The sequence below is a fragment of the Vigna unguiculata genome, chromosome 4, assembly GCF_004118075.2.
Source record: "Vigna unguiculata cultivar IT97K-499-35 chromosome 4, ASM411807v1, whole genome shotgun sequence".
In the NCBI taxonomy this organism is placed as follows: domain Eukaryota; kingdom Viridiplantae; phylum Streptophyta; class Magnoliopsida; order Fabales; family Fabaceae; genus Vigna; species Vigna unguiculata.
The window spans coordinates 2,060,523-2,084,081 of NC_040282.1; the positions used below are offsets into that span (position 1 = coordinate 2,060,523).

General features: G+C 32.3%; 2 protein-coding genes and 1 long non-coding RNA gene across 3 annotated transcripts; all 3 read right to left on the minus strand.

Moving 5' to 3' along the window:
* Positions 1–1,240: 1,240 nt before the first annotated feature.
* Positions 1,241–5,767, minus strand: LOC114181530. Its single transcript, XM_028068003.1, has 10 exons — positions 5,307–5,767; positions 5,071–5,148; positions 4,297–4,597; positions 4,066–4,208; positions 3,784–3,886; positions 2,955–3,055; positions 2,680–2,854; positions 2,092–2,262; positions 1,638–1,738; positions 1,241–1,532 (listed from the first exon to the last, which is right to left on the minus strand). Exons 1-10 carry the CDS (start codon positions 5,562–5,564, stop codon positions 1,473–1,475), a joined length of 1,491 nt encoding a protein of 496 aa, XP_027923804.1. The 5' UTR covers positions 5,565–5,767; the 3' UTR covers positions 1,241–1,472.
* A 1,896-nt stretch (positions 5,768–7,663) lies between these two features.
* On the minus strand, positions 7,664–10,429 carry LOC114182135. Its single transcript, XM_028068911.1, has 2 exons — positions 8,954–10,429; positions 7,664–8,796 (listed from the first exon to the last, which is right to left on the minus strand). Exons 1-2 carry the CDS (start codon positions 10,075–10,077, stop codon positions 7,938–7,940), a joined length of 1,983 nt encoding a protein of 660 aa, XP_027924712.1. The 5' UTR covers positions 10,078–10,429; the 3' UTR covers positions 7,664–7,937.
* Positions 10,430–16,400: 5,971 nt separating this feature from the next.
* Positions 16,401–18,285, minus strand: LOC114180983. The gene is made up of 3 exons (XR_003603714.1): positions 18,179–18,285; positions 17,993–18,073; positions 16,401–16,646 (listed from the first exon to the last, which is right to left on the minus strand). It is a non-coding gene; the product is annotated as an uncharacterized LOC114180983 (long non-coding RNA).
* Between the last annotated feature and the right edge of the window lie 5,274 nt (positions 18,286–23,559).

The following is a 23,559-nucleotide window of genomic DNA, read 5'->3' on the forward strand; positions in this document are numbered from 1 at the left end:
TAGAGTTTAGTAATACTTTACTTCTTTTTATCTTTTACTTATTGAAAAAGCATATTAGATAAATACAAAATTTTTTAATATAAATTTAGAAAATATTTATTAAAGTTATTTATAGTGTTTATGACAATTAACTGAGAGTTGTTAATTTTTTTGGGGCTCTCTCTGTTCAGTTAGTTATCTGTTAATAATTTGTATTAATAGAATTTATTTATACCTTTTTATATAATTTTTTAGAAGCAAATTATTTCTTAACAAAGAAAAAAGATATTGCCAAATATGTATGTCTAAGACCCAAAATGAAAATAATTTTATGATATTTCTTTTCAAACAACTCAGATCTGCTAAATCTTGAATTTGTTCTTTTAGATATGATTTCTTTCACCGACACATCTTTTTGTAATTGTTATCCACATTCTTCTGAAGTTTGTTATGGAATTTCCTTTTTTGAGTGTGTTCCACTCTTATGATTGATTTTACTTTGATTGTAGGGTAGAGTTTCACATGTACTTTAGCAGGAAGTGTTATGCACTGTTCAAGCCGCAATACTTTTTTTTCTGTTGTTGTCCACTGCGAAAGATGCCAATTCATTGATATTATTTGGCCTAAAAAGTATGTCCACAAATGATTGGTACTGCAAGTGAAAATTACTTTTTGTTCTTTCACTATGTAAATATGATGGATCTTATCCAATGTAAAATACCTTTTGAGAAAAAGAAAACTGCATTTGCTTATAATGTGTTGTGATGACACTGATGATAAAACTAGCAATCAAGATTAAGAAAAGTTGTAATTTTTATGGTGTTCGCCCAAAGGATAAAAAAAGCTTTTTTATTTTACAAACTTCATAAGTGAAAAAGATGGAACTTGGAGAGAACAACAATTGTTAAAATAACAAAGTTCATAGCTACTTAAGGATCTGTTTGTTAAAGGCTCCTTTTTTTTAATGAAGTAATCACTTTTTCAAAAATAAGCTACTTTTTTTTTAAAGCTTTTCATGTGTTTGTTTTCAGCTGCGTAATAACCTGATTAAAACCAGAAACTATTTTAAGTAGGCTTCCATAAGATCAACTTTTTTTTTAAAAAAAAGTAATTTTTTTGTTGTGAATAAACAAAAATCAACTTCAACTTTTAAAACAAAACTCTTTGAAAAGTGATCACAAGATTAATTTCATATCAAAATCACTTCTTTCATTAAAAGCTTTAAAAAATAATCACTAGAATAATTTGTAACTTCTTGTAATTTGATTAAACCTGGCACTTGATTCCTATTACCGACTTTCTTAGCACCCTGATTTCCAACATGTACTTTCACCTCATGTGCTTTATTTAGAACTACATATGTACAGTGTCTTTGACTATATACATTGTCTTTAACTATACACAAGAATTATTACCACAGGTCGTGCATATATATGAGAATTTCCATCTAGTGTTCTTCATGTAAAAAAGAATGAGCCAAAAGAGGCAATGTTCTAAACCATGTCATGTTGACTGAGAAATTCAGTTATACATGGATACAGTTCTTCTGCAGCCTGCAGCATGGAGAATAGTGACAGTTAAGAAAATCCATATATTGAAAAATCTCAAGTTGATTCAATTATGTGTGCTTGTAACTCCTTTTCAATAAAAAATCATACCAGACGACCACCCACTAAGTCATAGTGGGCATAGTGTGGACCACCAAGCTCCCCAAAAACTTTGTATGTAACCAAACCTTCAGGAATAAGCTTCACCGTTTCTGATTCACATATCATCACAATTTATTTTCATCATCATAAAAGATAAAATATTTTGCTTGGATAGAGAAAGTTAAGTATTTAAAAGATGATGACAATGATGATGATGCTGAAGATGATGATGATGAGTACTAACAACACACTTTCTAACAATCTTTTTTGTAACTCACTCTTTCTTAGTGGTTGAATTCATGTGGGTCTCACACTAGTCTGGGAATAAAACCAAACAATTGAGAGATGTGACCCAAATGATTAGTGAGACTAAGATGAATTTCACCTGATAAGAGAATGTGGAAAAGTGTGTTGAAGAGTATGCTCATAGATTTTTTTTTTTTTCATGGTTTGGTTTTATTACCATATACAGCTTCAGGAGGACAGATCAAGTCTTCGTCACCGGCGACGGCCAAGACCGGAACATTAATTTTGCAGATATGGTCCTTGTAGAAGAATGTTCCACTCCTGTCACGTAAACCACCTTCTTGGAAAACTGATGATAACTGCAAGAGAATCTTGGCAGGTATGGTACCTGTCAATAAGAGAACAATACAAAGTTTGTAAGAGAAAAAGTTTGCAACAGCATACATAGATCTCACAATTTAAGAACCTGCAGAAAACTCAAATTAAAGTCTGAAAGATCTAACATTTATCACAATGTGGAACATCTTAATAATACCATTAGCTTAATAGACTTCACAGATCAATCAACTGCAGCATCCACCAAATTATAGAGATGACTGTTGCACAGATTGGTATGCATATTGAAGAATTGCAATAAGATGATGCATGGGATGGTTCTCCTCTTAATTTAATTTTGACAAGACATGTAACAATGTACTGTGTACAGTTTCATAAGGAATTCTTTTTCTAAAGTGCATAATATAGTTGAATACTCTGCACAAAAAGTTGAAAAACAATGCTTGATGAAAGATAAATTGGAACTTACCGAAGTTGTTCAAAACAAGCTTTTCAAATAGTTTCTGATCCATCATATCTTGAGCTGAAATCTGAGAATTCAGCCAAGATAAAACATACGGAGGGTAGCTTGCAAGGGGATAAACAGTGGCCAACAATGGCCCAACTGGAATAGCAGGAATGTTCAAAGCCTGAGCAGGTTCTGCCTGCAAAAGAAGACATGGTCTTAGTTTTTCGGTATCTTACTGGCATGGATCAAAACAAATAAAATTTGTCACCACACAATCAATTTCCTTAAACACTTGCCAGGGGTAAAAGCAACTTGAGAGATGATTTTGAAGGGGTGTAGTCAAGTGATGATGCCAAAGTAACAACAGATGCCAACCCAGAATCCTTTCCTTCAAAACCTAACAGTTTACGTTGGAACAAGAAAAAAGAAAGATCAACACATTGATTCACAGAAATAATTTGCAAACAGGTTCCTTCACAGATCATAATTCACAACAATGTTCCTTCCACACAAGATCTCAACCTGTCCATAAAATTTGTCACAAGTAAAAGAGGGAAAGTGCATAGCTATAGATATTTATAAAATACCTTCCACATTGGTTGTGGTAAAACAGCTAAAATTTATTTTTTGTTTGTTAATAAATAGTGATGTGTACAATAATTAAGTTACAAATATGTCACACTCAATAAAAAAGGAATGAACAAAGTAAAAGATCCTCAAAATCAAAATGGTTCATAATTTCCTTCAAATGATGCACACTGAATTAAATGCTGTAATTGCAAGCACTTGGCTGCTGATGCCACTACCATTGCAAAAGGATTATTTAATCTATGCATTAAAGAAGAGTTCTTCTGCATTTGACCACTGAATCCTAGAATCGAGTGACTATTTCTTGCAATGATGTTGAAGTAAAATTAAGGTTGTTACTACCTTTCTGCATACTTTTATTGCAAAAGGTTTTATATAATATCAAATTAAAATAGAAAGTGAAATACACAAAGCAATCATGATAAATTTTCTGTGAACAAACTTACACCACAAAACAAGCAATATGGATTTTCATTTGTCTATCAAATAAATCATGAATAAAAAGTAACTTTTGCAGCAGATCTATGTGGGACTTACAGCAACGTGAAAGCCTTGCATACAACAAGATACCCCCCATTGAGTGACCAATTGCAAGCAATTTTCCATCCCTTGGCTGGCATTGAGCTCTTATGTACTCCATCTAATGGTTGAATGTATGAAACCAGCAATTAAAAAACAAATTTATTGAGATCATTCAATTTTTTAAGCCAATATTTAGTGGAACAAACAAATAAAATACACCTAACAAGTAAAGGAAGACACAAAAGTAGAACTCTTGCCAAATTAAAAGTAAAACATCACAAAGGACTGTCACCTCACCGCTGCAGGTACATCCTCTTCCAGATAATGATCAAAGTCCCAATCATACTTAATAATCAACTGAAGCTGTTTCTGAAACTCTTCTAGAGTGGATGAAAATCGGTCTTGCAGTTCTAAAATCTGTGCTGGGAACAACTGTTGACCTTCAATAATAGTAATCATATTAGTTGTTGATGTAATCATACAATGTTAAAAGTGACAAGTTCCTATGAATATGATTCTTTCACTAACCCGGATTGAGAAAGCCTGCAAACTTTTCAGATATCCTTGTAAAAATGTCCATGAACCTCCTTGTTAACCTCATTTCCTCAGATTTAGTTATAACCTCGGGAGAGCCAAGGTTCTTAAATCTTGCTGGAGAAGCACTGCTTTTACCAAGTTCATCACTAATAGCAGAATCAATCTCAGACAATTTCTTTAGGCATTCCTCATCTTCCTCCAAGCTATCTGCAATAGTGCTCAACCCAGCACCGCGAAGCTCAAGAATCCACGTATCAAAACCTTGTGCCGACATGTACCGAGCAAATGAAGACTGAACACAAACAACGTAAACTCATCACACATCATTTAACATTATCCTAGAACAAAATACTGTCACAAATAACCACCACCCCAACAACGAAGTCCTATTGACGTGGGCAGCTACATTAATCTACTACCATTAGAAAGTTAAAAACCAAATTTTCAGGGATTATTGTCACAAATAATCAAACATCAGATTTAAATTTAGAGACAATACTTCACTCAAAAACCAACATGATTAACTTGTAGAAAAATCTTAACAAAATGAAATCATGAAACAAAGTAATGTTTAATGGGTGCAGAATCTGTATCAGTCATTTCAAAAGTTTAAAATTTCCAGGCAGGGTTGTGATTTCGCCACAAACAGAGGACAAATGTGGCCCCAGCTGAGGATGTGATTCGGTTGAGTCGCGACGAACCATTTCTTAAAACCTCTTCCATTCCCAACACAGTTATATGATTTTTCAATGGAAACAAGGTTACCTCAGGAGAGAGATCATAGCCAATTGCATTGGTAGCAACCCCTGACAACAACAAAAGCGGGTGATTCCTCGACGGTGCCTGCAAAACACATAAGAAAGCTTATATCTTTCAACACCACCACCTTTGATAATAACGAGGGAATTCAATACCCGGAAGCCCCGGAAGCTATATATCAGTGCATTGCCAAAAGGGTATTCACAGAAAGCAAAAATTTGAGAACTTGAGAAGAGGGGAACCTCGGGAGAAGGAAGGTAGCGCCACAGAGCGAGCTTCCAATCGGAGTTCGAAACCACGACGCGGTGAAGCTCATCGGCAGTGCATATCGATCGCCGTTGGCGGCCATTCTTCTCCCTTCGCACGCTGCGAAACGCCGCACTCGGCGGCGTCACCCGCCGGCGATAGAAACGCGAGGAAGCGAGTCGGGTTTCGTGGTTCCGGTCGGGTTGTGGCGGGTCGACCCAACAGAACCCGGTGGCAATGTGATTAAGAAGCATTTTTCTCTTTTAATGTTCAGTGAACAGAAACACGTTTTTTTTTTTTTCTAATTTATTTTATCTGGTATTTAAGTATGTGTTTTCGTTTTCTTATCCCAGGTGGTTTTGTGGTTGGTTTTGTCTTGCAGATTTTGTTCCTAGTTTCTTATGGTAAACGGAACTAACTACGTGAAGATAACAAGAAAGAGTAACCATGTGTTATTATGGGCTGTAATAGCTTATTTAGCCGTGTAAGAGATGATGAGAGAGTAGGGTTTGAAGTCTTATACGTAAAGAAACATAAATCACCATAACTAAGTAGTTAAACATGAAGTTGAGCCTGAATATAGTAATCTAGTATCTATTATCTAATTTTGTAAAAATTCAATAATTATAGTTTATCAATGTAATTCCAATTTTAATCAAACAAAATTGAAATTGAATTGAGACTATAGATTTTATGTTTTTCACTTACAGAAAAGTAAATTTATTATTAAGGAATGTAAAATGGAAAAAAAAGAAGTAAGAATTATAATGTTAAAGAGAGTAAAATTTCTTCCACCAAAATTTACATTAACCAATGAATTTGTTTTAGTCCATAAGTACATATTTATGACATGAAAATATTGATGTTTGAATTTTTTGCCTTGAATTTTCACTTATAAAAGAACTTACTTAAAAGGAATATATGTACATGGTTATTCAATTTACAGAAAAGTTAATAAATTAATTATTAAATATAAAGAAAGAGTCATATAGTGATAGTATTGAATAAGATAAAGGGAATATATGCATGATCTCTGAATTACAATTGGTTTACTCTCCAAACATAGTGTTATTTAAGTCTTGTCCTTTTTTCTTCATTTCATTCATATCAATATTAATGTTGTCATTTTTAGATAACTATTCTTTGCTTGAAAGGGACAATATAATACTAAAATACTAGTTAAAGCTAAAATTTAGTCTATTAGTATAGAAAAAAAAATGTATGTAATATTTAATTCGAAACATTTTTGTCAAAGAGGAAAAAATGTGTTAAAACTTTATTATTTGTATACTTGAACAAAATACTTTTTCTTAATAAATTTTGTGTTTATTTTCTTTATGTAATATATATTTACATTTTAAAATATTTGCATATAAAAAAGATCTCACCTATCATTTCACTTAGATCATAAAATGTTAAAGATCAATCATTGCCAATATTATATTAATATCACTGCTTGTGACGAATCGTGCTGTTAACATTTTTAATATCACCACTATTAATACCTCAACTTATTATTATTGTCAATATTACCAATGTCACCTTATTATTATCTCATTTTTTGTCTAACTATTGTTATAGTAATAGAATATACTCAACCGTGACAGTAATATTTTTGAAATGGCAAAAGATCAAGTATGATTCTTAGGGATCAAATGCCAATCAACATGGTATTTCTATCATCAATGTTCTATATACTTCTGCTTTCAAGCTTCAAAAATGTTTTGTTTTTTAGTACTAAGAATCCAAGTGTGATTAATATTAACTAACTGTGATTAATATTTTATATAGGTTTTTTCAGAACTAACTGGTTTTCCATTATCTCTCTGGAAATATCCCAAAAGTCATAGATCTTGCACGTTGCATGCATGTTGATAGATTCTCCTTTATGTTTATATAGCTTATAAAAGTGATATTTGTATATATCGTGTCAGTTCTGTGAGAAATTTGTGTAAAAGACAAAGACCGTGTTTCAGATATAGTTTTTCACTATTACAAAAACTTTAATAGCCATAACTTTCAAGTTTTAAACGTGATTCTTACTTCAAACAGTTTCCAAGCGTGGTGGAAGTCATTCAAATGATTACGTTACATTACACTATTTTGATAACAAACCAATGATTCACCAGCCGTATAAGCCTCTATGTGCTGTTAAACGGAGTCATTTTCATTTTGGCTAATTCAAATTCATTTTATAGGCCTCTTTCATCAAATCACCAGAACCATCACGCACTTCATGAAATCTGACGTTGGTTTTGTTAATCAGAAGCAAACAAAACTAAACGTGACTGTGAAGAGACTCCAACTCTAACCAATATAATAACATTTGGATAGAAAAGCAATGAAAAAAAAGTCCCTCGGGAAAGCTAATGGCAGCAGCAACTTGCATTATTCAACTGAGTAACTGTGATGATCACAATAAAGCTAGGTTTGCAAAATATGGTTTTACAAGTCATTCATTTCCGTAGAGATAATAAAAAAAGAAATAACCTATGGTTTAGTCCTTATTTTTGTGTAGAAAGTAGGGTCCATATATGTTCATTGTTAAAAAATGAAAGTAAAGTTCAGTTACCTCTCACCACACCCCTCTCCACCACCCGATTCATTAATTCTTATCCACTTCTGATTCACACCGGCTGTGATGCTCTATTTTGCTGCTGAATGCTGTCTGCAGGGTACTGTTTTGAAGCATCTGAGAGTGCTGCAGCAGCTGCAGCTGGGGTCATGGATTGGTACTGAGGAAGCAATGGAGCAGTAGTGGTTTGTTGATGGGTGTAGTAACCTTGGTCTTGCACATGGCCACCATATTCATAGCCATAATTAGTAGTAGTACTAGAGGGAGCCACAGCAATGGACTGTGGTGGATGATGGAACTGAGACTGTGGCTGAAACCCCACATACTGTGGCTGAAATTGATTGGGAGGTATTGGAGCATATGCAGGATTTGAGGCCACAGGAGGAGCCTTGTAAACACTTGGAGTGACATCAGGTATAGTAGGGCTAACTGACTTGGTGGGATAGATAGGTGGAGTACCATCCTTGTATGCTGCTGAGGTAACAGCACTTTGTGGTATTAGGGTTCTGCCTGAGACCAACACATTTGGGTCACCCATGATGTTGTATGGTTGTGTTACTTGTGTGGGTCCAACAGGCATCACATAAACTGGGTACTGTTGCTGAGCAATTGGAGGGTGAAGTTGTTGTTGTTGTGGTGGGGCATAAACTGGGTAGTATGATGAAACTGGTACTTGCCCTATGTAGTGAGAGCTGGCATGGACCAAGGGCTTTTGCTGCTGAAGTTGTCTATTTTGGTCTAATTGTGGGGGTAATGTGTAGCCAGAATCATGAACCTGAATCACCTGATCAGGTATTTCACTCTTGGCATTTGAGAAAGCAACTAGTTTGTTGTCTAGTTGTGCAGCTTGGACTTGGTCTTGGTAGTAAACAGTCTTGGAGAAAGAATTTGCAGATGCAATACTACTATCACTGAAAATGTTAACCAAAAACAAAACACATCACCAAAAGTAAGACTTTTAAGTATGTGATTCTTAAAAAATACTATATTAACACAAACAAAAGCAAACATAGACAGGAAGAGAAAACCAAAGAAGGGTAATATGGCAGTGTTGCAGAAATCACACACCTTGCAACTGAATCAGGAGAAGGCAAATTCAAACCACCACTAGTCCTTGGCTGCACGAGCTGCAATGGTAAAGGGGGCTTCCGAAACCCGAGATCAGATCTCTCATCCTCAGAAACAACTCTGTTCATCACATTATCACTGGTAGTAACCATAGTCACAGCTGCAGGAATTGCAGGAGCAGCCACTGCAGAAGAAACCACACTCACCAATCCATCATCTTGCTTCACCCCACTTGCAATTGTCATCTGAGCCAACTGCTCCTCCACCAGCCCCCCAACCTTGTTCTCTTGCTGAAGCCTACTACTGTTGTCATCAACACGTACCCGAATGGGAGGAAGATTTGCCAGAGAAGGAGAGAAAGAAGGAGAAGAAGAGGAACTGTTTTCCATCATAGGTGAACCAGGGCTTGATTGCACCACATCAGGAAAGTTCTTGGCTTTGTTATTGTTAGTATCAGGCAAAGCCTCCAAGTTGTTGCTTGAACCACTGCCACTAACACCTCCACCACCACCGTCACTATCAAGGTTCACAAAAGAATTCCCTGCAGCAGTATCTGAAACTACTCTGGTTAACATTCCAGAGTTGTTGAGTGCATCTACAAACCATGTCTCTGACTTCACATCATCAAGTAGTGACCCCATTGAAACCGTGGCCTCAGGTTTGGTGAAGAACAGGAACACCCTGAGCCGTGAAGAAGCCGTACCTTTCGCCATAATTCGATCGTACTCTTCCACCATGTTGTCGAGATCTTCGTCAGTGGTGACAGTGATGAGGCTATCGAGGTCTTCGTTGGGAAGCTGGTACTTGAGTGTGAAGGGTCTTCCATGGAGAATGGTTCGGGAAAGCCGTGCACACAGATCTTTCAACGAGGAGTGGCGGTCCACCACCACAATCCTTGTGTCACCGCCGACGTAGCAGAGAGTCTTGTCGTGAGGGCGTGGCATGATGTGGCCACCATAGCTGCACATGAGGCGCAGCTTGGCGCCGGGAACCACCGGTAGATTCTCATCATTCCATGTTTCTGCATTGCGGGAACGTGGAGACGAAGACTCTACCGAATCGGGATGGTGCTTATGAGTGGTGGTGGTGATGATGGTTGCGGCAGAGAGCGGTGGAGGATCCATTCGGAGTGATGAAGTGGATCCTCTGTTTTGCTCTGTTTTGGGCAGAGTGGTAACAGAGGAAGAACAGAGATGGTGGGGGTGATATTCTTATAGGTTGGTGCAAGTGAACTTATTCTTTTTTTTTTCTTTGGAATGTAACTTTATGAGTGAAAAGCAATCCATATAGGATTCTAAGCCTTGTCTGTTACACCTTGTTTGGAGCTGTAATTTTGTACCTTCCAGCTTTTGCCAATGTATTCATTCCATTGGAAGTTTCAAAGATCAAAAGCAGAAAAAAAAAAACAGCCAAAGATTCAAAGAACTAAAGTGACTTGGATCACTTCAATTCAACTTCATTTTCATTCAGGGTTGAGTTGGCCATGGTATTCCCTTTGCATCATTATTTTATTTCATTGGATTCAGTGTTCTTTTTTCCTGTCAAGATTTTTTTTTTTTTTTTATCGAATACTATGATTGTGGTTATTCTAACATGCTTTCACATACATTACAGATTAAACATGCAAAATGATTAATAACTACACTAATTCTTCATGTTAGAAGACGAGTTAAGTATTTAATTGTTTATTTTGTGATGGACTAATTCACACAATATTTGTCCAAACATACAAGGATGATGGTTCAAGGAAAAGAACACTTGTGTTCGATCATTCATAATACAAATCTAAAGTCAACTTTGATATAATTGTCCAAAATAAAGAATTCGTTTGTTTAATATTTCTTGCAATAATGGTATCTGAAACAAACCAAGTGTGATAGAGACCTAATTGTGTGAGCTTTATCTAATTACATTTTTTTGTTTGACCATTTGAGCTCGCAGAAAAACCCACCAAAGATAACTATGTTTTCTCTACCAAGTTTACTCCTTATTTTCTGTCACATTCTGCTGCTAAAGTTTAAAACATTTCTTTTCTTCTGTGGCAAACCTTATAATCAATCAAACAAACACCTTAACATGTAGCAAAAGAAGCTTAAAGGGTATTATTAGACTTAAAGGGTATTATTAGACTTGTGTGTATAGAAAAATGTGAGTCTAAGTTTCACATTGACTAAAAATAAAGAAGTAAAACACTATATAAGAATAAAGACACATAAATTCATTACTTATTTTGAGTTAAAAGCGGTGTCAATATCTTATATGATTGGACGACTCAAGGTCTCATTGGTGTGTTATATCTCCCGAACAAATCTTTCTGTAAAACTTAACACATATACCCTTTTGAGTATATTCCGTTGGTTGAGAGGGAATTGAAGAAGCACATGCACATCAGCACATGGTGACGATGCATTGGTACTTGTGCACACCTTGCATAGTTACAGCTTGAATTGGCTGGTCATAAACGCAACCTGCAAAAAATGCAAATTGATTTTCTTGACGCACGAGGGGGCTGCTTCAGAAGAACAGAACCCAAGGGAGCAAGTATAGGAGAGAGTAACATGGTCAACACAAAACAAGGCTATTCGATTGCTTTGGTGCCTTAATTTTTTATTCATTGAATTGTGTTGCATTATTAGAGATTGCTCTTGTTCTGTGGGGTTACAAGTCACATTCATTCATTGGTTCTCACATCACCTTCATCGGTTCGAGTGCCTCATTTTCCCCATATCTTTTTCTCCTCTTATTGTTTCTTCTTCATCTTCTTATCCGTCCTTCTAAGTCTTATATTACATAAAAATAAATAAGAATAAATATATTTTTCTTCTTAATTTTCAATAAATTTTGAAACTAGTTCATTTTAAAATTTTAGATCAATTTAATTCATCTTTTAAAATATATGAATTTAGTTTTTTTAATCAAATTTTGTTAAGTTTATTTGACATTTCAAACATGTTTCATAGTATTTGATTTAAGATTAAAACAAAAATGTGTCAAATAGTATAAATAACTTAAATACAATCCCGAAATACATACAAAACATCAGATAAACCTAACAAAATTTCATTAAAATAACTTAATTCACGTATTTCGAAAGATGAATAACTAAGTTGGTCTAAAGTTTTGAAATTGACTAATTTCAAAATTCACTGAAAATTAAGGGATCAAAAACATATATAACTCAAATAAATAAGATAAAAAAAGTTAAATATATTTTTAATTCTTTAATTTTTGTAGTAAAAACTAAAATTAGTCTTTTTTTTTTTTTAATTTTAGACCAATTTAGTCTTCACTTTTTAAAATACATGAATTTAGTATTTTTAACTGAATTTTGTTAAATTTATTTGACATTTTAAACGTTTTTCTTAATTAATATTGAAGTAAAAATGTTCAAACAGTATAAATAACTCAAATATTATCATAAAATCACATTTGAAATATCAAATAAACTTAATAAAATTTGGTTAAAATGACTAAATTTATGTATTTTAAGAAATTGAAGATTAAATTAGTCCAAAATTTTGAAAATAGACTAATTTTAATTTTTACTAAATGTTAAAAAACTAAAAATATATTTAATTCTAAAAAAATCTATAAATTTATTATTTTAAAATTTTAAGTTGAAATTGTGTTTTAGTGTCATATATAAGTTTATGCATGATTTATATACAAATTTATTTATGATTTATTGGTGTCGAATATCTATGTAATAAAACCATTATCCACACTTTGGTGGCTGATATGGTGCTCTGTGGAGTCATGTGATTAGGAATTTGCAAGTTGCTATAGTATTATATTATATCTGATCTGATTTTATACAAAATTAATTGACATGTATAACCATATTTCTACTTTTTCAAGCAAAAAAAAAAAGTTTATTTAAACCTGCAACGAGCCAAGATCTGCACTCTGTTCCATCAATCTGCAAGCTTTGACTAGTTTTCAATAGGAATTACTGCTTGGAATTTGTTTGAGATTATGAATATTTTAAGACAACGAGAATCTAAAAAGGAGGTAAAATTTAATGTTGAAAGGTCCCAAAACATCATAGTATATGCTAATTCAACATTGATTACAGGTGTGGCTTCTATTCTGTATCAACAACTATTGTTGCATTCATGTGAGGCTAAAAACAACAACACACTTTCAATTTCTTAATCTCTAATTAATTAAGGATTAACTGAGATTTATTAATAACTTCACAACAAAACAAACCTTACAATAACTTCCAAAAGCTAGACAACGTATCTGACTAAAAATATATTTAAGAAAATGTATAGATCTCTCTATTTCTTTTAAAAAATTAATTTATGAATAATAAATTAATTTTAGTTTATGAAAAATGTATTTTATTTCCTTTGTATATTTCGCTGTAAAAGTGTTATGGGAAAGTTTATCCGTACATACATACTCTTGATGCTTCTTTGGGCTAGCCCCCTTGTAAAGTGGGCTTATTTGGTCCAAAAATAATTGTTATTTACATTTTTTACTTTTCTTTGCATTATTTAGATTTTTTTAAAGGTTTTCATAAGTCTTAAAGAAATAATTCTTTCAAAATGAATTTCAATTTTATTATTTCCGAAAATGTATTTTTTTAAATACAAATGAAAAAATGTAATAAAATAAAAGAATATAAATAACAATGACGGTTTTACTTTATATATATATATATATATATATATATATATATATATATATATATATATATATATATATATATATTAGTAGTGACTTGTATACTTTTTTTGCCAAATTGGACCTTTTCAGCTAAGGGAATTTTTCCCTGCAAACCCATGTTTTCTTACTGCATTCCCATAAATAAGATAAAGAGTCAAATTTGTCCTCTCCTTCTCTCCTCCTCCACAACACCTTCGTAGCTCCAACTCCACCCCATCTTCTTTTCCACCTCCAACTCCACTCCATCTTTTACCACCTTTATCTTTATCTTTAACTCCACTTCGTCTTTTTCTACCTCTACCCTAAAAAACTTTCACACGTAGACATATCACAATAATATGATGTGTAAGAAAGAAGATAAAAGACGTAGAATATAAATTTCATATTTCATATTTGTGTGCATTCTGAATTGTATAATTTATAATGTAAAATTACATTATGGGTTGTACAATCCAAAATGTAAATTTACAACAGATTGTACAATTCATAATACAAAAATACATTTTGAATTATATAATTTGGAATGTAATTTTACATTACAAATTATATAATTTAGAATGTAATTTTTACATTACGAATTATATAATTTAAAATATGATTTTTACATTACGAATTATACAATTCAAAATATGTATGAATTATGTAATATAAAATTATAATTACAATAGGGATATAATTAGAATTTTAAAAAATACAAGAAAAGAATATGGGATGCAAAAAGAAATTTCTTGGTTAATAACTTAAATCAGTCCAATTATTTTGGACCTATGAAATTCAAAGTCTATAATAATTCTAATGAAAATGATTATTGTAGCTTAATAAAATTGAACTTTTCTAACATAAAAGTATAATATAAAATGTGTTGCAAGGTACATTAATTGTTTTATGGCGGAGGTAATGACATTTGGGTTATTGCACTCTTAAGTAGAAGAAAAATTACGTCCAAGCTAATGATTATAATTTTTAACTTAGTAGTAAGCACTTGGTCCAACAATTGATATCAGAACCAAAATAATATCTATAGCTTGTGACCTAGTAGTAAGTGTTCAATCCAACATGATGTTACTAATATATTTTATTTTAAATTTTTAAAAATTAAAACCAATTTTATAATAACATCAACTAGTGCAATAAAAAGCAAAATGTCATGATGGCGGTTAGTTTGATTGTGAATAACGACATCTTGAATGTTAGTTCTTATAATTAAAATTCATTTTGTTTAGTTTTTGCATTAAAAAGAAATGCGTTGATAGTCATTTGTAGAACTAGATTTTGTTAAAAATAAAAATTCTAAAGAATTTATTTTTATAAAAAGAACAACTGATAAAAGAGGAAGCAAAAAATAAATTTGAAAATATAATACATTATAGAACCCTGAAAAAATTAAAAAGGATTTATTATATATATATATATATATATATATATAAGAGGAATGTTGGAAGTAAGGAAGAACATGTTTCCTAACCACTTTTTTTCTTCAAGCTAATATTATATACATTTTTAATTATTTTTCAAAGTTAAAGAGAAAACAACTAACTATTGATGAGGAAGCAAATAATAGATAAGAAGTTGGACAACAACTCAATTGAAGAGTGTGAATTTTGACAAAGTTGGACAACCAAAACTTCCCAAACAATGTTCAATTTTTGAAGGAAAATTGTTACCTCAAAATAGGTAAATGGGACACTCCCAATTAATATCAATAAAGTTTAATTAATTATACAACAGAGGAATCTTTAACTCAAATCACAAACAAAGTTGTTTAATTTGATTTTACTCATATATGATTGGATGAATGAAAATCCATGAAAAAAATTTGTAGTTATGTTCGAGTGCACATAACATGAGAGTTTTTGAATGAGGGTTTGGATTATTCAAATTAAATTATTATCATTGTACCTGAAAAAAAACTGAGATTTTATATATATATTGAAATATATTTATTATATACACGCATATATTGTATATGATAATAATATCCATTACATTATTTGTTATTTTGAAATAAATAGCATCTTTGAATTATAAAAGTGGTTGATCAAACCTTGATGGAATGAATTAATAATTTGAAGGGAATAGTACAAAAAAAAAGGCAAAAAATGATAAATTGATTGTTAGTTTGGTAAGGTTCACATGGATCCGATAATGTGAGTCAATTTAGTTAGTTTACATGCTTTAATTTTAGAAAGTTATGAACATTTATTTTTCTTTATCACAACGACTGAAATGATATTAGCTTCTTTTTCTGTTGATTATAAATTTAGAAGTTTGTAAGAAAAATTACTTCTTATTATTATACAAAAACCTATTTGTTATAAGTTTGCAATATTAGCATCTTTCTTGAAGAATACTCAGTTCTCCTGTGTTTACAACAGCATTGTTACTATTTTGCAGAAGAAGAAAAAAAAAACTCTTATGGTGGTATTTTTTATAATTTATTGTACAAAATTTAGACTTAAAATAACAAAATATTCCTCCATTTATATGTTTTTTCTTAGTTATGTTAATTTTCTCAATGTTCATATGAATAGAAAATAAAAAAAAATCATAGGATTCTTTTAGGAGAAATATTATTAATGCCAAATGTTTAAAAACTTAATTATAGGAATACAGTTTAGAAGTACAATTAGATAATTGAATTTTCAAGCATATTAATCAGAATTCTTTTTTTTTTTTTTTTAACTTGATAAGAAATGTTGTCGATCTGGCTATTCGAACTGCTATTTTATTACTGTCTGTAACGTCCCATTTAATTTAATACGTAAAATTAAAGGAAACGTCACGTGATAAAAGCATAACAACGCAGTCCAGGGTTCCTTAACATTTACCCCTACGAAACTAGGCACACCACGATGCCGATAAAGGAAAGCTGAAATACGGGTACACGTAGAATGAAGCGTAGAAATACGGAAAGAAATACATGGGCCGTGGCCCTAAATAAAACACGAGGACGACTCCAGCCCAGATGGCTAAGCTACTGGATCACCGCTCCCTTGCTGACCACGAGGACCTCGCCTATCTGCTCCCATCAACCAAGTTGATGATCATCGCAAGGAATAACGGCCACATACAACACAGACATACAACAATACGGGTAAGCTAGAGCCAAACAACATAAAGCATGCAGTCAAACATATTTTCGTCATCTCATATTCACACAGCAACCAAACATGTTATGACTCTTCATCCATTACACTACGACTCGACTCGACTCATCCGGATACGTATAACTTGGTCGGATTCAGCGGATGCTTGCACTTGTGTGGGTACCCCTGCTCGAACCTGAGCTGCTCGATCCTGAGCCATGTATTACCAGTTGTTACAATAAATCAAATCTCTCCCACCACAAGGTTAGCCCTTAATGAGTTTCAGGCCTCCTGCTACTCCCACCACAAGAGTCAGTCCGCTCTAAGTGAGACTAACTGACTCCTCGGAGCGTCAGGATGCAACCTTACCTTGAATCCTTACCTAGTTATACAGATGGGGCACCACCATGAACACCCACTAACAGGGGCCATGGAATTACGTCCCGACCACTGAAGCGCAACCCCGGAGGTCTCACCTAGAGACCCCAAGGAATTTATACGCTGACACGGACCAACATTCATAAATCAGCAATTAAGAGAATATTAAATTACGATTTTCAATTCCATATCAACCCTTGAAATTAAGTCCTCATATGCATCGCCTCTCGAATCCATACCTCTGATCAATACCGCCCCAATGAACCCAGGGTCTCATCTCATGATAACACCATGTTCCTTTAATTTCAAACCACCCATTTATTTTGCATGCTAAGTCCCATACCAACTCATTCATCCACAATTCATGAATCATGCCAAACACATATTTCATACTCCATTATATACATATACGTCATCACACAATCATGCCCAATCAAAACAGATCGCACGGGAAGCATCAAAAGTCCAATACATAGCTCAGCCTCGCCCAGCATCTCGCCCAGGCTGAGGGGCCTCGCTCAGGCGAGACGTCTCGCTCAGGCGAGCCTCCCCTCGCCTAGGCGAGAGTACAAAAACGTGGGTGGGGGCATCACGGGATCTCGCTTAAGCGAGATCCCTCTCGCTTGAGCGAGTGGCCTGCTCGCTCAAAAGGTGAGCGAGTCGCCTGGGCGAGATCTCGTGCAGAGATCTCCCTGTTTCATCTCGCCTAGGCGAGATAGACTCGCTTGGGCGAGATTAACAGGGTTCGCCACTGTTCATCACTGAACCAGACCCACTTTCGTCCAAAACACACATGCACAAAACCCTCACGCATTCAAACGACAGATCCATCCACAAAATCAACAATAAAGCACAAAAGTTTCGAAGAATGACTCTAAGCAAGAACCCTAACTTCCCGTACCTGGAATAAGTTAGCAAAGCGCTCCGACACTCCCACGACACCGAACACACGAGCACAACAGCTCAAGGGGCGAATGGAAAACTGAAAGGATAGGGAAACAGGAGCACAATATGGGTTATTTGGAAGCCCTAACGGAAAGAAACGAGAAAGAACCATGGAGACGAGGATGGCTAGCATAGTACTTACGTGGAGTAGAGAAAGCTTCGAACTGGCTCAACGACAGTGGGGGCGGAACCCTAGCAGAAGGGTGACGGCTGCAGCTCCAAGCAAGGACAAAGGTTCTGAAAGTTGTAGGGTACCCCTTAGGTTTAGGGCAGACCTAAGGGTATATGTGTTTGGGCTGGCCTTAGGCCCAACTACAAGGGCGGCCCACTGACATTAGGGCTGAAAAAAAAAGAAAAATAAAGAAAATGGGCCTTACACTGTCTCTTCTCTCAATTAATTCAATAAATAATAGTACAACCCATAATTAATCTCTAATGTGATTAGTTATTCACTATGGATAAATTAATTTATCCTTTTTTAAAACCTTATAAAAATCCCCAAATTGAATAACCTATCAGCACACATGGCTAAAAAACTATTATTTTAAAATTTAAAATTAAAGGTAATGTCATATTTTATATAATTGTCTTTTGACTCATTATTTATTATAATTTTTTTATTTTTTTTCTTATTATATTGTTTAATACAAACAACTTTATAAATTTAAAATAAATAAGTTATATAGGCTCGTTGTTTTCAAATGAGATTTGTCGAAATTAACAATTATTTTTTACTGATCGTTAGTTTTATCGGGACAATTTTAGACTTTCTTTTGATTTGTTGTATTCCAATATCATTCTTAACATCAAATACGAATTAAGTGTTATATACGGTGCAAAGAAATCTTGAGCACTCTAATTTATTACTTAGTTTTATCAAATAATACCACAAGCACTCTATTTCATTAACTAAAATATTGAAAAACATAGCTACTTTCTTTAAAATTGTTATGAAGTTTTACTATTTAAATCTTTCAAATAATTTCACATATAAAAAAATCACAAACTCTCCAAAGATATGTGAAAATGACAGGTTGTGGGATGTATAAACAAGAGAGCAATATAAAAACTAAAAAGGAAAAGACTAAAAATGTATGGTGCAAGAAAGCTACTAAAATGAAACATTAACCATGCATAATAAATGGATGAAAAATAGATAAAAATATAGAAGTAGTAGTAATTATTTTGTGAAGGGAAGCCAACCACCACCTCCTGGTGTTAGGTGGCTTTAAATTTGAATTGAATTAGACAGAGAGAGTCCTTTGGAAGAGGGTGCAATGCAGTTCATGATCATTAATTAAAGCCAATCATCTCTTCTTGCTTTGCCAGAAGGTTCTTACACTTACACATGTTTCTATGTACTTCACCACAAACATCAATGTTCCCTTGTGGTCCATCCTTCTTACTTTTCCATGTCTCCATCCCTCTCAGTAACTTCAGCTCTTCACTGCACCCACCTTAACAATTGAAAAATATTAACCTTTTTTGTAACATTTGGTAAGATGTAATTAAACCTATTTCGAACTTACAAAATTATCATTTATATTTTGTGCGTGATAAGTAATTCGTTAATGGTCTGATATCAGGTGAAATAGAATGTTTAAATTTTTTTATTAAAATAGATTTTTTAAACAATGATTTTGATCCCATGTTAAGAAAAGTAAGTTTTAAGCCTAATTTAATATATACAAAATTGACTTGTAAGATGATGTTTGTATCCTACTTATATATATTATGAAATTAACTTGTCTCTAGTCTATGTGAAACTTTCAACATAAAATGAGATTTATCCTTACAAATAAAATATAAATTAATTTTATTTTTAATAGACATAAAACTTGTAACACACTCGTTTATATTAAGATATATACATATTTAATGTGAGACTAAAATATTAATAAATAGTTTAATAGATATCGGATGAAATAATAAGTTCAATAAACAATATATTTTACTATAATAAACTTTAACTTATCCTTGTAATATCACGTTAACAAGTGGATAATGAGTTAATGAGTTAAGATGATACATCAAAATCAAACAACATAAACTATATATTTAATCTGGTTTTCAAAATATTGGGCAATGACCAATGACTATATGTTATTGGGCAATGACCATAATTCCTACCTCACTTGAGTAAAAATTACTTTTATAACACGAATAGATATTCTCCAAAATTCTTGTATATTAAAGAAAGAAAAAAATAATGTTCTCCCATCTGTTATACCTTTTTACCTTTGGTTTATGCAATATATAATGCATATTTTGCATCAATAACCTTTTTGTTTCTCCGAGGCTCTTGTCCATTCTCTCTGTCTCTCTCTTGGACACAGCACAGGAAGCTGTAGAAGATGGAGATAGTTGATTTTGTTCCTGTGTGTGGAAGGACGAAGAAGTGCAGAACAAAAGGAAGATACCATAAGCTTGATAGCAGCAGCACAGAGGTAAGTGACAGTGGTGAGATGAATAATGTTGGTATGTTAAGGCCAAAGGTGAAGATGGTTGAAGTCATACCTAAACTTCATCAACCAAAGATTAGTAGGTTATCCATAAATATGTGGAAAAGGTTGAGAGATGGTTATGTGAAGCACATGCTTAGTTTGGCAGAACATGTTGCGCATTTGAACAATGCCGAAATCTGCTTCCTCAACAAGATCCGTGAGGACGATGTTCAGCTCTTGCTAGCTCCATCCAACTTGAGCTTCTGAAGCTTCCATGCAAGAACTTAATGGAAGCACTTGTGTAGAAAATGTGTTATGCAAATTATGAGTTTTTTCTCTTTCCTTCTTGGAGTTGATGTGTATGCACAAGATGCACAAGAACACCGAGTAAGTTTTTCAAATAATTTTCAGTTTCTCAAAAATTAATTTTTGCCTATATAATCCATCTTCGTCTATTATCATAGAAAAAGAAAAAGGTTCATATGTTCTTATCAGTTAAGTTAATATATCTTTTTTATTTTTTAATTTGGACTAATATTTCCCTTATAATTAACATTACATATGTTTTCTTGTTCTTGGTTGGTGGTGGTAGATCAAGGTTGAAGAGAAGAAATGATATTGCAGATTTATGAGTGTGTTCCATGGTTAAATTGTGTGTGCTGTCTAAAACTTGAAAGAAGTGAAATGGTATGTGTTACTTCCTTGTTGTACAGATGGAAACTACTGAAAAAAAAAAATGTTTGTTGATGATGTGAAGAAAGCGAAGTTATGAACTATAATTTGGTGTTGAATTAACTTATTTTAAAATAAGTTGTTATTTTATATTATTTCATCTTGAGTTATCTTGAAAATATTGTTCTTTTGTAACTTATAACAATGTCGATCAAACTTCCTTTTTTAAGCAAAGTATGCATTATTTTTGTTTATTTTGAATTTTTTAGGGACGAGTTTAAATATAAATCACTAACAAATTCTAGGACTAGATACACATTATAATTTCAATACAATTGTCTATTAATAACTAAAAGAAATTAAACTTAATTCGATTTTTGGAAAACGATTGAAAATTTATAAAAGTTGAAAAGTATGCAACAGTTTTATTTATTTTACAATATTTGGGAAGAGTTTAAATATAAATCCCTAACCATTTCAGGACTGGATACATAATATAACTTTAGAGGGCAAAAAAAATATTGCTTAAATCACAACCGAGAGGGTGAAATTAGTTGTAGAAATGACTTTTCTCATAAAAATATAATTTCTTAAAAGTTTTTAATGAAGTGTAAAATTAGTAATTCAAGAAAAATCTACATCCAATTTGATCCAAAATAATTTAGCCGAAATATTTCTCTATATTTTTAAAATATTTAATTGTAAGATTATTTGTATAACTAATATAAGAAAATTTATAATTTTCTTAAAAAATATTCAAATACTTATAACTATACCATAGTAAGGTAATATAACAGAGAAAAGAAAATACAGAAATAAGAGAAAGTATTAACTGGAATGACAAATATTCCTCAAAAGAGTTACAACAGGAAAACTACAACACTTGCAACATTATTTGATGATGATTTTAAACAATGATTATTTATCCAAATGCCAAAGATAAATCTTCGAGAGTTCTTTTTATCAGAAAAAGCAACTTAAGTTTTCTAAGTATAAAATAGAGAAAGTTCTGTTAGAATGCTTACCTTTTAAAATAAGTTTTAAAAATAATTGTAGTTATTTACTAAGATAATCAATTATATTTAATTATAATCACGTATAATCTTGTTCATATAACCTGTAATAACATTTTGAAACAACACAAATAATTATTCACTGTGACCCTATAATAATCAGACTATTGATAGATTATTTTAGACTAATTGACATAATTGATTATTCAATAAATTAATAAATAAATTTTAATTAACATAATCAATTATTATTTGAAAAAATCGATTATATACGAAATAAGTTAAATTCAGATCCGGTCCAATTTGAAATAATTAGTTATATCTTAACATGATTAATTATTATGTTCATCTTTAATGTTTAGTATACTTGGGCTGCTACATGTTGGGCCTAAATTTTGGGTTGAATATGCTTTCCTTTGGGTTCTGTTATCTAAGTTCACTAGTTAAAAATTGTGAATTACTATTTCACCCCCACCTCTGATCCCTTTAGATATCTCGCTTGCCCGCTCTTATGGTAAACTTCGAAGCTTTCCCTCAATTGTGTTTAATTAGAGATTGAAATTTGATCTAAAAATTTATTTATTGAAATTTGGTCTAGAAATTCATTTATTGATTTGCAAATTACCTTTTTTTCCTTTAGAACTTTTGATAATTGTTTTTAGTTTAAAGGCTTCCATGCAACAAAGTTCTTAGCATTGAGTTAATTACCCAAAATTCCACCATTTATGTTACCTAAATATTTATTTGAGAAATTATTTTTAATAGTAAATTTTAATTAAAGTAAAAAAAACGATACATCTACGTTCTTTACACCTAGACTCCTTATATTCTTTGGGCCTACAAATTGTTTTCTACTTCACTAAAACCTAAATTCTTCCCTTCTTTGTCTCACCTTACAAAAACTCTCTTTTGTATTTTTTTTTTAATTTTCTTTGTCAGTATATTTGACATTTTAAAAAAAAAGAAAAGAAAAGAAAAAGGGAATGAACATAAAAAACAAATCTCAAATTTAAAAGAAATAATAAATATCTTCCTTTTCATGTGGCCAATGTCTTTCATATTTTAATTTAATTTTCGAATAAAGAAAATAATACTTTATTTTTCTTAAATATTGTATTATTTGAAAATTAACATCGAAAAGAGATATTATAATTAAAATAAGAAAATAATTACTCAAAATAATTAATTAAGTAAAAAATATTTATTACTTGTGCTATAATGTATAAAAGTAGCATAATAAGATTTGGTATTCCAACCACCATAATGCATATTAGTTTTGAAAGCAACCAGAACCAGAACTACTGATTTGGTATTCCCACAATCATAATGCATATTAGTTTTGACAGCAGTAAGAACCAGAATAAAATTGTTGCCAAGTCGTACTAAATAGGATC

What these genes read in the sequence shown, in the direction of transcription:
- LOC114181530 (XM_028068003.1), bottom strand. Translation starts at nt 5,564, where the DNA reads ATGCTTCTTAATCACATTGCCACCGGGTTCTGTTGGGTCGACCCGCCA. An exon ending in TCCTCCTGAAGCTGTATATG is followed by an intron (nt 1,739 to 2,091) that starts GTAATAAAACCA and finishes TATGTGAATCAG; the next exon opens with AAACGGTGAAGCTTATTCCT. An exon ending in ACTTAGTGGGTGGTCGTCTG is followed by an intron (nt 1,533 to 1,637) that starts GTATGATTTTTT and finishes TCCATGCTGCAG; the next exon opens with GCTGCAGAAGAACTGTATCC.
- LOC114182135 (XM_028068911.1), bottom strand. Translation starts at nt 10,077, where the DNA reads ATGGATCCTCCACCGCTCTCTGCCGCAACCATCATCACCACCACCACT. An exon ending in TCTCCTGATTCAGTTGCAAG is followed by an intron (nt 8,797 to 8,953) that starts GTGTGTGATTTC and finishes TAACATTTTCAG; the next exon opens with TGATAGTAGTATTGCATCTG.